This window comes from Bufo gargarizans, chromosome 8 (genome assembly GCF_014858855.1).
Source record: "Bufo gargarizans isolate SCDJY-AF-19 chromosome 8, ASM1485885v1, whole genome shotgun sequence".
Taxonomy (NCBI): Eukaryota; Metazoa; Chordata; class Amphibia; order Anura; family Bufonidae; genus Bufo; species Bufo gargarizans.
Window position 1 is genome coordinate 132,127,185 of NC_058087.1, and position 17,361 is coordinate 132,144,545.

Consider the following 17,361-nt stretch of genomic DNA (forward strand, 5'->3'; position numbering starts at 1 on the left):
CATAGCATGTTTGTGGATGTGTATCATGGCATGAACAAAGGAGATTTCTGAGGCCCTCGGAAGAAGAGTTTTTGATGGTTATCAGGCTGGAAAAGACTAGTCAAATAAAAACCTGAATCAACCTAATTGCAAACCGAATAAGCTGTAGTTTTAATCTTTATTGAAGACAGGGTTGGAACCCTAACAGACAAAGATTTATCTGAGTCCACCCATTACAGTTATTACTCTAGTTAAAAACACATATTTTCAGGCAGGCTTATCAAGCTACCTAAAATGACCTTTACCAGACTAAACCTCTCCCCCACCAACTCCTCTGGCCTAAACTCGATGCTCTAGTAGTCCCAAACCTAAAGCAGATCGGCCAGCACCACTACTGTCAGTTCAATAATGGCTCAAATCCTACTAATCACAATCAACTACCTTATGTGCCACCCACAATTTCTCATAGATTGTAAGCTCTTGCGAGCAGGTCCCTGACTGCTAGAGTTTCAGTTGCATATTAGCTGGTTACTTTTGTTTTGTACATGAACCCTATAAATTTGTAAAGCGCTGCGGAATATGGTGGCGCTATATAAATACATTTTATTTTTATTAGTTGCCCTCCTCTGAATCCTCACCCTGGAAGCTGTTTTATACAGAGAAATTAGTAAAAATTCCTTCAAGCCAATGTGCAGGACTAAATAACCAATTATTGGAAACATTTAGTTGCAGTTATTTCTGCAGAAGGGAGTCACACCAGATACAGAAAGCAAAAGTTTATATACTTCTGCCACTGGATCATTTTTAGCGATGGATGAACATCTGCCGGGACGGTTCGCGAACGCGATCAAATGTTCGAACCGCGGCGGGTCCCATTAATTTTAATGGCAGGCGAACCTGAAAAACCTTTAGCTCATATTTGCAGCCAAGAAATAATTACTCAAAGTGCACAAATAGTCCTACAACATGAACAGTGACATACCAGATGTATTATTCGAATTTGCGATCTCCATTAATTGTTTTTTCAATGCAAAATATTGGCAATATAATTTTCGCGCATGCGCAAATGCACTATGCAGTACCCAAATGCACTATACAGAAAGTATATTGGTATATAACATATAATACCCCGCTTCAATCAGTTTTTGGGGGGTAGACTGGTATATCACACCAGTAGAAATTATTTGTTCCAATAACTCTTGTCCCTCTATATACCTGCAGTATCTCAGCAGAACCGCACACAACTGCCGCACGATACAAATGCACTATAATATACTTTCTAACATAGAAAGTATATTCTAACATTGTACAAGGAAGGCAATCCATTAGAATATACATAAAGATAAAACGTAACCTTTAATAATGTTACTATGAGGGTCCATTCACACGGATCCGCAAAACACGGACACCGGCAATGTGCATTCCACAATTTGTGGACCGCACATCGCCGATACTACTTGTCTGCAATTGCAGACAAGAATAGGACATGTTCTATTTTTTTACAGAAACGGAAGCACAGATGCAAATGCGGATCCGCAAATGTGGATGCGGACAGCACATTCCGGCCTCATTGAAAATTAATGGGTCTGCACCCGTTCTGTAAAATTGGGAAACGGATGCGGACCCATTTTGCAGACATGTGAATGGAAAAGATATCCCTCAAAATGAAAATAAATTAAATTATTAAAGTTAAGCAAAAAGCATTGATGTCGTAGGCAATAACAAGTGCTCGGCGGCACTAAATCAGAAACCATATGTCCAATCTGGGGGGTTCCAGTGCACATCGATGAATCCAGGAGGGAAAGCAACAAAAAAAAATCCATCCCTGGGCTAGATGATGATGTGGTATTGAAGGACAGGGTGGGCAAAGAACTGTCCCTGATAGCCTAACCACAGACCACCCGCCCTGATGAAGAGCGACCCCGTCCGGAACCTTACCCTATATAAAAATGGCCCTAGTAAGCCCCTAGGTCCCTGACTTCCAGGTGATGGGTCAAAGTTCTTCACAATGTAAAAGAATATGGCGGGCGCGAATTTCTCCATATGTTCGCATGTTCAGCGAATCGTATACACGCAAAGTTCGCCGCGAAACGACTGCCGGACAAATTGCAAGGCCATCTCTAATCGTTTTCCTTAAAGGGGTTGTCCTGAGTTATTTTTTTGTTCTTTCTATGTTCCTAACTTTACAATTAACTCACTTTATCTGCAGTGCCGGGTTTATTAGATTTGACTGACACATGAACTGTGATGTCAGCTTCTCTCCCTGCTCTGATAAAGTTTGTTTACAAGCCTGTAAACGAGACGTCACAGGGCTGGCCATGCCCCCCTTCACTGCCGGGCTGTCTGCTCTCTCCTAGGATTCTTAACCCCTTCAGCTGCACAGACTGGGTAGCTACAGCAATGACAATGCTGGGCACAGGAGCTGACAGACTAGAGAGAGCATTGCACAAGAAGGTAGGGGGAAGTTCCTGTGTGTATTAGCAGTGTGATTATACAGGTGGGACTTGTAGTTCTACACTTACAAGTTGCTGTTGATTCTCCCAGCACTCAGGGCAGCTCTTGTATCCACTCCCTTAGCAGTGTCATTATACAGCTGGGACTTATAGTTCTACACATACAATATGCTGCTGAGTCTCCCAGCAGGCAGACATGTCACTCAGGGCAGTACCTGTATCCACTCCCTTAGCAGAGCAGGGGGAGGGGCAGATTGTTTTTATTGCATGTAAACAAAGGGCCAGAAAAGAACCAGGGAAATTAGGAAATATATATATATATTTTTTATTTATTTAATTTTTTTTGCATAAAACTTGCTTAGCTTAGTTATATATTGCTGCCCATCAGAATTTCAGAGCTTTATATTTTTTTTCCATAACTCTGACAACCCCATTAATAAATAAATTACCAAGTCTAATACTTTAAATTATTTTGTTTGATTTGGTTATCTTTATCTACTATTACAAACTGTTTGAAAATGTGATGTAGTCTTAGGTGAAATTTATGCTGAAATGTGGAAAATTCTGAAGGGTTCACAAACTTTCAAGCAATACAGTATATCTACCCATAGTGTATATTATATTGACTACAGAAGAGTAATAGAAGAGATTGCAATACGTTTTTACGTATTCTTTTATCCAAGTTGGTTGATAATGTGGCAGGCTATACCATTATTTGCAGAGCCCGAATAACACATTAATTGTGTTAGTTTTATATACTGTATGTGACTAGCGCTGGAAGTTTTATACAGTTGTTTAACATGTCACAAATGCTTTATTTTCATACAACTAGTTATGTCTTTTTTAATATAAATTTTAATGTTAGAAATGCAATGGTTGCTTTTATTATTCCAGTATTAAAACTATGGTTTCTGCTGTTTTCTCAATTTTATCTTAAGATAATAATACAATTAAATGACAAATATTTTTTATCTGATACTGTAGGAGAAGGATCATACCCTGGTATAATTGACCTGTTTGGTGGAGGTGGAGGCCTTGCAGAATACCGTGCTAGTCTCCTTGCCAGTCATGGATTTGTGGTTCTCGCTCTGGCATATTTTGCATATTCTGATCTACCACAAACATTTCAAAAACTACATCTGGAATATTTTAAAGAAGCCGTAGATCTGCTTCTAAAACATCCAAAGGTAAAGTGTCACTTACAACCAATATACCGTGGTGATCAAAGTTTAGGTTCATCTGAGGGTTCTCATATGACACTTAAGTCACAGTACTTCGGAAAAGTTTGGTTTTTAAAGATAAACACAAGAAATTCTTTAAAATAAGATCATTATCTCATTTTGCTCTTTATTTCTTATTGATTATATAGCACCACACATTCCACAGTGCTTTACACACACAAGGGCACATTTCATAAGAAGTCAACTAACATATTGGTATGTTTTTGGAAAATAATTAGAAACTAGAGTATATGGAGGAAACTCATACACAGAGAGAAAATACAAAATCCATGTAGAATATTACTCAAAAAAATCTCACATCTTAACTTTCCGGGAACTGAATGTGGGTAATTAAATAGTAACTTAAAATTTATGTTCACAAATGCCAGAAATCTAGCAAGTAAAATGGGGGAGCTGGTGTCTATGGTACTAGAGGAAAACAGAGATGTAGTTGGTGTGGCTGAGACATAGATGGACTCGTCACATGACTGGTCTTTTACTATAAAGAATTTTACACTCTTTAGGAAACAGGGCAAATAGGAAAGGCGTTGGTGTGCGCCTGTATGTGAGGAGTAATATAAAGACAAGTGTGAAAGAGGTAATCGTGGGTGAGGAGGATGAAGATGTTGAACCCTTATGGGAAATAAACTCAGAAAAAATAACACTTGGTGTAATCTATAGACCCACTAACACAGAGGAGATAAAACTATCGCTGTATAACCAAATAGAGCGAACTGCACAGACTGGTACAGTGCTCATAAAGGGAGATTTGAATTTCCCAGATATTGACTGGGGTCATGCTTTTGCCTCAACTGCAAAGGGGAGAAAACTCCTCAACTTGCTGCAGGGCCATTTTATGGGCCAGTTTGTAGAAGGTCCCACTAGGGGTGATGCTCTGATGGATCTGGTAATTTCTAACAATGCAGAACTTGTTGGAAATGTTACTGTTCGTGAAACACTGGGTAATAGTGACCACAATATAATATATATAATATATAAGAGGAGGAAAATAAGAAAAATATTTTTCATTAGACCTCATATCATTAGACCTCATATCAGACCCCAATAAATATCAGGACATCAGATCAGGCCCCCATATCAGAACATCACATCAGCCCTCCATGTCAGAACCCTATCAGACCTCAGATCAGCCCACAATGACAAACCCACATCAGACCTCAGATCAGCCCACAATGTCAGACCCCTATCAGACCGCAGATCAGCCCACATTGTCAGACCCCCATTATCACGGCCTATGGTATGTTGTGTGACACTTTCCTTCACTTGGTTGTCCGTGGCAACGTGTGATGTTGACTGCATGTGGTGGCAGTGTCTCAGCCCTATGGCTGATCCCCAGGACATGATTGCCACACATGCCATTGCCCGCGGCAACAGGTGAAGTGTGTTTGTTTATGTGTGTATTCGGTATATGTACTAATGGGAGCACCCTTATAGGGTATATTAGGGATTCTGCCCGTACAGGGTCAGGTATCCGGACGGGGACGCCCCTTGCGGGGCAAGATCCTCGTGTAGGTAGGTAGGGCGTATTAGCCCCTGTCCCCCATTTAGGGATTTCTAGGGTTAACCCACCCTGTCACCCCATTACTTAAAGGGGCAACTACGCCTTTTACCATCCAGTACGGTGATCCAACAACAAAGGTCCGTTCCTATCCTCAACAACCTCCGAGAGAACCCCTGGTCTACATCTACAACCGGGTGAGAACGTTCCTTTTTGTCTTTCCATACCATCATTCCCGTACTGTTTTTGTGTGTTCAGTCTAGGCCTTCGGGCTGTTTTTTATGTTGTACGTTACAGAGGCTCATCCTCTAGTGTCTATTTATTTTATAATTGACCTTATTAAATGTTAAGTCTTACCCCTCTGTCCCCTAGGGGATCAGTACATATACCACATTAATTCTTGGGAGTAAACAGGTCCGGTCGTCAAACCTGACCTTATTGTGTTTTCTTATGTGTGTATTCCCCTTTAAGTGGCCGTCTTCCCTTGCCTTGTGTTTGAAGGGTTAATTCCCTTCTGTGTGTGTGAACACTGGGTGTGTCTGTGTGGGTGTGACTACTTGGGCCTATAAAGCCTCAGTGAATAGCACTTGTCTGAGGGGTACTTCAGCCATGGTTAGCTGGAGCATCCTCCTGTCTATTCAATCTGCCAGTGGGGGCCACCCTTGTGGTCATAAGTTTATGTGTGATGTTTACTTGATGTTTTCCTTTGTTATTCGATGCAGCTATGGATCTGGGTTCCTGTGTGTGGATGTGTGTGTGCTGAGTTCATTTTGTATTGTGTGGACTTCAGCTTGCCAGCACAGGGATCCAGTCAGCAAGGCTGTGGCAGGTGGCTGGAACTAGTGCAGTTCACCTGCCATATCCATAGGACTGTTTGTGTTCCCCTTTTCCCTGCAGCTTGGCCAGTGAGACTCCTGTTCCTCCGTGTCCAGAAGGAACAGGTTGTCTTACCCTACTCCTAGTTCAGGGACCGGCGGAGGGTGAGTAGGGATCCGAGGTTCCTGAGCATGGGCCCTCCTACCTTCAAGGTCGGCTCATGCAGCTAGGAGTTAGGGTTGGATTAGGGATGCGTTAGGAGGTGACCTGCTCCCTAATTCTCTCGTCCTGGCCGAGCAGCCGTTAACATCTTCTGGCATCGCACGGCTGAGGGTTTTCCCCATCCTCAGCCGTGACACCCATCAGACCTCAGATCAGCCCACATTGTCAGACCCCCATCAGACCTCAGATCAGCCCACATTGTCAGACCCCCATCAGACCTCAGATCAGCCCACATTGTCAGACCCCATCAGACCTCAGATCAGCCCTCAATGTTAGACCCCATTAGAACTTGGATCAGATTAAAATAAAAACCTCCTCTTACCTGTCCTGCGCCGCGGCTCCTCTCCACCTCCAGCAAAAGTCATGCTTCCCTGTCTTCCCGGCCTGCGCTGCTCTGTATGTGGTCAGGACAGTAAAGCACCATCCCCAGGAAGGAAAATTGGGAAGGGTGAGTACCACAAGTGCTTACGGTGCTTCACTCCCCACTCTCGGCACCTAATGCACACTAGTGAGCGCTTCCATAATGAGGGAAAAAAGTGAGTCTTATAAAGCAAAAAATACGGTATATTCCCCTTGAACTATAAAAAGCAAACTCTGACTGGGAGAGTAAACACACTGAATTTTAAAAAGTCTAATTTCCCTGGGTTGAAGGTGGCATTTCAGGGCATAGACTGAGAGTATCTGTTGTCACATAATGATATAGAGAATAAATGGGAGAGCTTTTGTTGTGCCCCTGTTCAAAATGTTTAGAAATTCTCTAGGGACTGGTACAGTGCCAATTGACTGGTCCAAGGCAAATGTGGTCCCTATATTCAAAAAGCCCTCTAGATCTTCCACAGGTCAATTATATACCATAATGTTTTCCACAAGGACTATAGAGTCCCTTAAGTACTCTTAAGGGACTATATACAGGAGGATGTGACTGTAAATATCATAAATGATAACTCTCAAGAGTTTGCCAAGGACAGAAGTTGTCAGACTAACCTGATTTGTTTTTATGGGGCCAAATAAAGAGAAGAAACTCCCACAGCGCAAAAAACAATCTTTGATGACGATATAAACTTGATTTAAAATTTTAGCAGGTGCTATCACGTTTCGGGCACTCACTGAAGCCATTTGGCATGAGGAGTGAGATAGTTTGTGGACTCTCACTGCAGTCTTTGGTGGCCATTTGGCGCCGGGAGTGTTGTGGAGTGGGCCGGCATGCATGTTGGTACCTGCACTCATTGGATACAGTGGAGGCCATTTTGGCACCCAAAATGACAGTTATAGAAGCAGACCCAGCATGCATGTGGAACCTACACTCCCTGAAGTGTATGGTAGCCGTCATGGCACTTAACAGGTAGAATTTAGTGTTAGGAACCCGTCTAACAGAGATCGCCTTGACGTGCAGCAGACGGGCTCAATTTATTTTGTACAAAATGATTTGCCAAGTATCTCTCACTTATAGTGTAGCACTTGTAATTATTATGCAATTTTGTACTTGCAGTGAGTTGTCGCATTGCATGTTTTGTCTTTTAAAGGAAAAAATACGGTATATTCCCCTTGAACTATAAAAAGCAAACTCTGGCTGGGAGAGTAAACACACTGAATTTTAAAAAGTCAAATTTCCCTGGGTTGAAGGTGGCATTTCAGGGCATAGACTGAGAGTATCTGTTGTCACATAATGATATAGATGATAAATGGGAGAGCTTTAAATCCACATTGGATAATTACATTGGAAAATGTATTTCTGTAGTACTATTAACAACTACTGTAAAAATGGCAATAAATTTCAAAAAAGGCATTTAAAAATACAAATATAAGGGGTTAGCTGTAGTCTTTGAAATTTATAAAGGGCTAAATAAAATGTATAAAAGAGATATAATCTGCAAAAAATACTAAATGAATGGCAGGTGGCGACAGAGACAACCCCCCTCAAAAAAAATCTTTAAATATACATGCTAAAAAACCAAAGTCAGAGCAGTCAGGTCCCCTAAATAATGGTAAAGGAGGGATGCTCAGTAGAAATGAGGAAGAGGCAGGGCTACTACATTATTATTATTTTTGTTAGCTTTGTATATGTAAAAGAAGAGACAAGAGCTGTTATTGGAGATGCCAGGGCTTTTAGTACATCCAGTAATATGAACATATATGACATAAATGTGAACACAAAGCTCCAGGTCCAGATGGATTACACCGTTTAGTTATTGTTGTGCCCCTGTTCAAAATGTTTAGAAATTCTCTAGGGACTGGTACAGTGCCAATTGACTGGTCCAAGGCAAATGTGGTCCCCATATTCAAAAAGCCCTCTAGATCTTCCACAGGTAATTATAGACCATAAAAGTTAACTTCTGTTGTGGGAAAATGTTTTCCACAAGGACTATAGAGTCCTTTAAGGACTCTTAAGGGACTATATACAGGAGTATGTGACTGTTAATATCATAAGTGATAACCCTCAAGAAGTTGTCAGACTAACCTGATTTGTTTTTATGGGGCCAAATAAAGAGAAGAAACTCCCACAGCGCAAAAAACAATCTTTGATGACTATATAAACTTGATTGAATAATTTGGCAGGTGGTACCACGTTTCAGGCAGAAAACACCCCTTCATCAGGTACAGACTGCTCATACAGTAAACACAACTACAAGACACAGTTAAATACATTTAGAAAACTCCAAAATGGCATAGAAAGGGGCGTGGAGGGGGAGGTCCTTACCCCTCCACATGTCAAATGTTGAATATACAATCCAGCTTACAAATCCGTACCATCATTAAATAGGGCTCATTGTTGAATAAAACATTGGTGGTCAGTGTGGAATAAATAAAGACATTTCATACAAACAAACTTGTTTGGGGACGTTGGAGCAGCGTCCGGCTGAATGAAAAAGCCAGAACACATAGCTCTGCTAGGTGCGGTCATGTGATGGCAGCGGCGGTCACATGACCGCTCCATCACCTAGCAACTGGACGCTACTCCTCCTGCCCTGTTAGAATGTATGGGCGGGCGGGAGGAGGAGCGCATCGGAGGAAACAAGCGGTGTTGGTAACTTCGATGCTGCTCGTGGATGGGAGGGAGAGTGGGGGAAATTAAATAAGAGGAGAAGAGGAGATCAAGGAAACGCTCCTATACTATAATAGGAGGTGGAGGGGGAGAGACAAGAGGCAGGGCTGCCAAGGAAAGATTGCCAAAAAGATCGGTTTTGGTTTAATTTGGCTGGGTGCTAATAGGTTCTTTAGAGACTGGGTCCTCCTAAATGTCATGTGGGGTCTCTCTGGTAGAATCTTGTTCAGAATGGGGTCTCGTTTGAGGATAAACCAGTGTTTGTAAAGGATCTTTTTTATCGTGGTGTGATTGCTATTAAAAGTGGTTAAAAAGTTGGTACTAAAACCTCCCACGGGCAGGTCCTTCTTTTGGCCAACAATGTGTCTTGCAACCAAGGATCACAGCAGCACAATGCTGCAATGCATTGAGTTAAAATGAACTGGGTCGCATTGTGACCTTCAAGTTTCTTACAATTACAATCAGAAAGTCGCAAGAAATTCAGCAGACTGGATTTTTAGTGACTGTCAGGTGACGGCCCCATTTACTTTTACTACTTGCGGTGTAGCGTAGTGTTGCTTCAGGCTTTGGCTGCACAATGTGTGTTGCAGCCACAGCCACCTTGTGGTGTTAACCTAAGGGACCATTTAGACAGCCATATATGTTTTGCAGTTCGCAAATTGCAGATCCGCAAAACACGGAGACTGGCAGCGTGCGTCCTATGATAGAAAATGGTGATTCTTGTCCGCAATTGCCGAAGAACAGAAGTACAGCACGCATTGTGCTGTCTGCATCATTTGAAGCCCATTGAAATGAATGGGTCTTTTTCACACTTCCTCACAGGCACTCTCACATAAACACACTGTCATACATGCAGGCACTCTCACATACACACACTCCCAGTGCAGGCACTCTCACATACACACACTGTCATGCATGCAGGCACTCTCACATACACACACTCCCAGTGCAGGCACTCTCACATACACACACTGTCATGCATGCAGGCACTCTCACATACACACACTGTCATGCATGCAGGCACTCTCACATACACACACTGTCATGCATGCAGGCACTCTCACATACACACACTGTCATGCATGCAGGCACTCTCACATACACACACTGTCATGCATGCAGGCACTTTTACATACACACACTGTCATACATGCAGGGCAGGCACTCTTTTACACTACATTAAATATAGATCCCTTCCTCACCTACTGGCCTTCTGTATTGCTGGTTCTTGTGTCCTCAACCAGGCTTCTCCCCTTATCAGTAGCAGGGCTCAGTCTACACACAGAAGCAGCCCTTCCTTTCTTCTAGCAGAGCTGGCTCATTGGAGGAGAGGCTGTCAGTGCTTTTGAGTGACAGTTTGTAGACCAATCAGCTCTCCTGGTCAGTAAGGTTGGGTCCACAAGGTCCTATGGCAAAATGCAGTGTTTTTTTTCCAGGAAACCGGGGTCCTCCAGCCACAGCTCTCCCTGCTCTGTTCTCGTTGTAGGTGCAGGTCCCAGAGGTGGGACCCGCACCTATCAGACAATGGGGGCATATCCTAGCGATATGCCCCCATTGTATGTGATAGGAATACCCCTTTAATAGGTAAAATAAAGTCTATAGGCTTAGACAGTATAGTTTGTAATTGGATTAAAAATTGGCTTAAGGACCATGTCCAGAAAGTTGTGGTCAATGATTACTATTCTGAATGGTCTGGGGTTATAAGTGGTGTATCCCAAGGTTCAGTGCTGGGTCCCCTATTATATATTTATTAATGATATTGAGGATAGGATTAATAGCACAGTTTCTATTTTTGCAAGTATTAATAGGATCACCTAGCACTCCTGTACAGTATACTGTATTTGTTAAAGCACATGGCTCCCATATTAGTTATTTCGGCCAGGTGTAATACACATGCATCATTGAGATCCTGTTGCTGTTGAAGAGATAATGGGAATATATTGTGGGCATATGCAATATATTCCAGAGAAAAATAGGTGGTATGTCCAATATATCCTTCAGGCCTACTGCAGTTGCTAGAAATTAAAAAATAAGTGACGATTTTCCTGCGTCTGTAAAAAAAAGAAAAATAGACCTGTACTTGATTATTTTGGTGGTAATTATCATCACTTTACTGCTCACAGTTAATGCTGTTAATGAGTTCTTATCAGTATATTGAGTTATAGACAGGTATCACTTATAATATTTATCATCCATTATGATTTTCTAATTTGTCCGTAAAAAAACATCTGTCCGTGATTTTGGGATATTTTGTCCACAAAAAAATATAAATTCTGGTTGACAACACTGAGTATAGTAAGGCTGGGTTCATCTCAGTTTTGAAAACTACATTGGGTATATACAGTGGATATAAAAAGTCTACACACCCCTGTTAAAATGTCAGGTTTCTGTGATGTATAAAAATTAGACCTTTAATGTGACCTATAAACTGTACAACTTAATTGAAAAACAAACTGAAATCTTTTAGGTAGAGGGAAGAAAAAATATAAAATAGAATTATATGGTTGCATAAGTGTGCACACCGTTAAACTAATACGTACTTTGTTGAAGCACCTTTTGATTTTATTACAGCACTCAGTCTTTTTGGGTATGAGTCTATCAGTATGGCACATTTTGACTTGGCAAGATTTGCCCACTCTTCTTTGCAAAAACACTCAAAATCTGTTAGATTGCGAGGGCATCTCATGTGCACAGCCCTCTTCAGATCACCCCACACATTTTCAATCGGAGTCAGGTCTGGCCTCTGGCTGGGCCATTCCAAAACTGTAATGTTCTTCTGGTGAAGCCATTCCTTTGTTGATTTGGATTTATGCTTTGGGTCGTTGTCATGCTGAAAGATGAAGTTCCTCTTTATGTTCAGCTTTCTAGCAGAAGCCTGAAGGTTTTGTACCAATATTGACTTCTGGTATTTGGAACTGTTCAGAATTCCCTCTAGCTTAACTAAGGCCCCAGTTCCAGCTGAAGAAAAACAGCCCCAAAGCATGATGCTGCCACCACCATGCTTCACTATGGGTATGGTGTTCTTTTGGTTGTGTGCAGTGTTGTTTTTTTGCGCCAAACATATCTTTTTGAATTATGGCCAAAAAGTTTAACCTTGGTTTCATCAGACCATAACACCTTTCCCCACATGCTTTTGGGAGACTTCAGATGTGTTTTTGCAAAATGTAGCCTGGCTTGGATGTTTTTCTTCATAAGAAAAGGTTTTCGTCTCACCACTCTACCCCAAAGCCCAGACATATGAAGAATACAGGAGATTGCTGTCACATGTACCACACAGCCAGTTCTTGCCAGATATTACTGCAGCTCCTTTAACCGCCTCCGGACCGCCTAATGCAGGATCGCGGTCCGGAGGCGGCAGCTCCAGGCACAGTCACACATATACGCGTCATCTCGCGAGATGCGAGATGACGCGCTTATCCGGCCCGCGCATGAGCATCGCGGGCCGGCAAAAGTTAGAGGGGGGTCACGTCACCAGCCTGCAAGCCAATGATCGTTGCTGGCAGGCTGGCGATTTTTAAAATCTCAAATCAGAAGCCATCTAACTGTCACCACCAGACATCTGAGAAGCTCTGACAGATGCCTTTCAGAACCTCCTCCTTGAGCTTCCTTTCGTTTTGCTTTCATTTTCTCATCTCGTTAGCCTCTCTCAGCTGTCATGTAGTTGCACTGATTGCATCCCTTTAAATCCCTTCCCAGACTGCTTCACTTTGCGGTTTATATTCCTTCCTGGAGTGTGTGCATGCTGATCCTACTTCTGAGTCTTCTACAGATAAGTTTTGTTCATTCATTTGTGTTTTTCTGTTTGCGGGATCCCAGGTGACCCTGACTCCCTCCGTATCAAGTGTAGGGAGCCGGTGGCCGTGTCCCCTCACTATTATAGGGTGTTCAGGTGTTATACAGTCGAGGTACGAGGATATGCGATCATCTACCATTGGGATTTTCGCATAGGCTGAGCAGTCAGGGAGAGTGCCAGGTCTGATGCAGGGCTCTCCCTTTTGTTCCTTAGTTTTGGATCCAGTCAGTCGGATATTCATTTTGTGTCTTCTAGTTTCCTGTACACCTTCCGTGACACTAACACATTATATTTGTAAATATGATGTGTTAAATGGCTTCCCTGCTCCTCTGCTGGTCCTTTTCGTCGGTTGGTCTCAGCAGAGGAGCAGGCATCACAGTGAGTAGCACCAAACACTTCACTTAGCCCCAGATCAACCCCCAGCACCCCAATTAACCCCTTGATCACCCCTTGTCAATCACCTAGTGAAAGAAAAAAAGTGATCAGTGTAAACTGTCACTTTTTTTTTTTCACTGGTATTGACTGTTAGGTTTTAGGATAGTTTAGGCCCCTTGGTTAGGTAGTTAGCGATCGTTTAGCGCCCAGCCCACCGCACCGCAGTCACTGATTCGCTGATTAGCATATCACTAATCAGCATTTGTACTTTTATAGTATCTGTAAGTGATCAGAACTGATCACAGTCAGATCTATAATAGTATTAGTGTCACCTTAGTTCGCCCTCCACCCAAAACGCAGTGTTTGCCCGATCAGGCCTGATCGGTCGCCCACACGTGCGTTCACCCACGCCCGCCCCGCCGCAGTGACAAAAAAATATATATTTTTTTATCACTGCACAATCACTTTACAAGCGCTGCGGCGATAAAAAAAAAACAGTTTTGATATTTTTTATCAACTGCAGCAGCCTCCGGTACTTCGCTAGCCTCCCATTTGTAAGACAGGCTTGCTTTTTTTCTTGGGTAGTCTCAGGGAATACCCCTAAATTTAGTAGCCCAAATGTCAAACAGGGGGTATTCTTCTGAAGAGGCCTACAGGCTTCTGACCCAGTCGGATGAGGAATGGGAACCCTCATCTGATATATCTAGCGGGTCAGAATATGAACCTGTAGAAAGCAGTGGCAGTCTGACCCAAAGTTCGGACGAGGTTGAGGTCCCTGATACCACCAGGCGTACCCGGCCCCGTGTCGCTAGACCACAGGTTGCACAGGATCCGCTTCAAGGGCAGCAGAGTGGGGCTGGTGCTGTCGGATTACGTGGTGAGGCATACACCAGCAGCCCAGCCCTCCCTGGACCTAGTACCAGCACTGCCGTACAACATGGTGAAGTGGCGAGCACCAGAAGGGCAGTTGAAGCTGGTACGGTGGCACGTGCAGTAGTTACCCCGTCGCAGCCACCACACAGACAGGCCCGTATACCCCCTAGAATCCCTGAGGTGCTGGCAAATCCTGATTGGCAGTCCCCAACTTCAGCCGCAGCATTAGTTCCCCCTTTCACCGCCCAGTCTGGAGTTCGGGTTGAGACAGCTCAGATCGGTTCAGCCCTGGGACTTTTTGAGCTGTTCTTGACTGCGAAGCATTTGGACTTAGTTGTGGCAGAAACAAACCGGTATGCCACTCAATTTATATCCGCCAACCCGGGAAGCTTTTATGCCCAGCCTTTCTGGTGGAAACCAGTCCAAGTTTCCGAATTAAAAATTTTCGGGGCCTTCTCCTCAACATGGGTCTAACCAAAAAGCATGAATTGCGGTCATATTGGTCCACAAATCCAATTCATCACATGCCCATGTTCTCTGCTGCTATGTCCAGGGCACGATTTGAGGCCATCCTGCGTTTTCTGCACTTTAGCGATAACACCACCTCTCGTCCCAGAGACCACCCAGCTTTTGACCGGCTCCACAAAATTCGGCCCCTCATAGACCACTTCAACCAGAAATTTGCAGATTTGTATACCCCTGAGCAAAACATCTGCATAGACGAGACCCTAATACATTTTACCGAGCACCTTGGCTTCAAACAATACATCCCAAGCAAGCTCGCCCGGTATGGGGTCAAATTGTATAAGCTCTGTGAAAGGGCCACAGGCTATACCCACAAATTTCGGATCTTCGAGGGAAAAGATCAGACCCTGGAGCCGGTCGGTTGCCCTGACTACCTGGGGAGCAGTGGGAAGACAGTCTGGGACTTGGTGTCACCCTTATTTAGGAAGGGGTACCATCTTTATGTGGACAATTTCTACACAAGTGTGGCCCTCTTCAGGCATTTGTTCCTAGAACAGATTGGCTGCTGTGGCACCGTTGCGAACTAGTCGCGCGGGCTTCCCCCAACGGCTCATTACCACCCGTCTTGCAAGGGGGGAGAGGGCTGCATTGTGTAACGAAGAACTGCTCGCGGTGAAATGGAGAGACAAGCGTGACATTTACATCCTCTCCTCCATTCACGCAGACACGACAATCCAAATTGAGCGAGCAACCAGAGTCATTGAAAAGCCCCTCTGTGTCCACGACTATAATTTGCTCATTGGAGGGGTGGACTTCAATGACCAGATGCTGTCTCCGTATTTAGTTTCCCGACGCACCACATGCTGGTATAAGAAGGTGTCTGTATATTTAATTCAATTGGCTGCATATAATAGTTTTGTTCTCTACAGTAAGGCTGGGAGAACAGGATCCTTCCTCAAATTTCAGGAAGAGATCATCGAGAACCTCCTGTATCCAGGAGGTTCCGTGGCCCCATCCACCAGTGTAGTTAGCCGTCTACACGAGCAACATTCCCCCAGTGTCGTTCCTGGTACCTCAACCCAACAGTCACCCCGAAAAAGATGTCGTGTCTGTAGCAGGAGTGGAATAAGGTGTGACACCCGCTATTTCTGTCCTGACCACCCTGCCCTATGCTTTGGAGAGTGTTTCCGGAAGTACCACACACAGGTACACTTAGCATAGGGATCACATCTCACCAGGACAGGCACACAGGGCTATTTGGGCCCGTTCACACACAGCTGCTGCAAACCTCTCCTTTCACCTGGGACAAAGTGCATAACGCACTTCGCCACATCTTTCGGCAATTTGCGCTTTGCACATTGTCCCATGGGGAAGGAGAGGTTTATCCCATAAGGTAAAAAAAAAACAAAAAAAAAAAACACCAGTAAGCAAAAAAGTTAACGTTCAGTTTCAAAAGTTAAATAATTGAGTTAATAGTTTATATGTTCTGTTCTAAAGTTATTCTAAAGTTAATAAAATTTATTGCATTGCGGCCTGTTTTTTTTTTTTTTTTTAACCTTCCAGGTGGACCAACCGATCGACTAGCTGCAGCACTGATGTGCATTCTGACAGAAGCATTGCGCTGCTGTCAGATTACACACAAGTCGGTGTATGCGGCGCTGCAAGACGAGATTTCTCCTCTGCAGTAAAAGATACGTTTGCCGAGGCATATGAGCTGAGGAGGCGGCGGTGTTCATATGCTTTGGCAAACACTTTGTATATATTAGGGCTGCAACGATTAATCGATGTAATCGATTATATTCGATAACTGGATTCGTTGTCGACGAATCCAGTTATCGAATAATCGCCGATTCGTTGCTATTCGGGCGGGCGGGCGGTCGCTGCATCTTTATTTTACCATTTTACAATGACGCTCCAGCTCCTGTAACAGCCAGGCAGAGCGGACGGCGGCGTAACGTCACTCACTCACGTGACACGCCTGCTCCGCCTCCTTCATTCATGAAGTGGGCGGAGCAGGCGCGTCACGTGATTGAGTGACGTTACGCCGCCGTCCGCTCTGCCTGGCTGTTACAGGAGCGGGAGCGTCATTGTAAAAAGGTAAAATAAAGATGCAGGCATCGGGGCCGGGGCTGTTAGGGGGTAGGGGGAAGGGGGGATCTGTCTATGGCACTGCTATGGGAAGGGGGGTCTGTGTATAGCACTGCTATGGGGAGGGGGGAGGATCTGTCTATGGCACTGCTATGGGGAGGGGGGTCTGTGTATAGCACTGCTATGGGGAGGAGGGGGGGGTCTGTGTATAGCACTGCTATGGGGAGGATCTGTCTATGGCACTGCTATGGGAAGGGGGGTCTGTGCACTGTTATGAGGAAAGGGATCTGTGCACTGTTATGAGGAAAGGGATCTGTGCACTGTTATGAGGAAAGGGATCTGTGCACTGTTATGAGGAAAGGGATCTGTGCACTGTTATGAGGAAAGGGATCTGTGCACTGTTATGAGGAAAGGGATCTGTGCACTGTTATGAGGGAAGGGATCTGTGCACTGTTATGCCCATAACAGTGCACAGATCCCCCTCTCCATAACTACGCCGTCCACAGATCCCCCAT

At 44.0% G+C, this 17,361-nt stretch overlaps 1 protein-coding gene across 1 annotated transcript in view; it reads left to right on the top strand.

Annotated features, from left to right (window-relative positions):
• Window positions 1-17,361, top strand: part of LOC122945314 (acyl-coenzyme A amino acid N-acyltransferase 1-like) — a 49,293-nt gene that overhangs the window by 17,633 nt on the left and 14,299 nt on the right. The window contains exon 3 of the mRNA XM_044304367.1: window positions 3,417-3,619. Within this exon, the coding sequence (XP_044160302.1) occupies window positions 3,417-3,619 (203 nt within the window). The remainder of the gene's footprint in view (window positions 1-3,416; window positions 3,620-17,361) is intronic.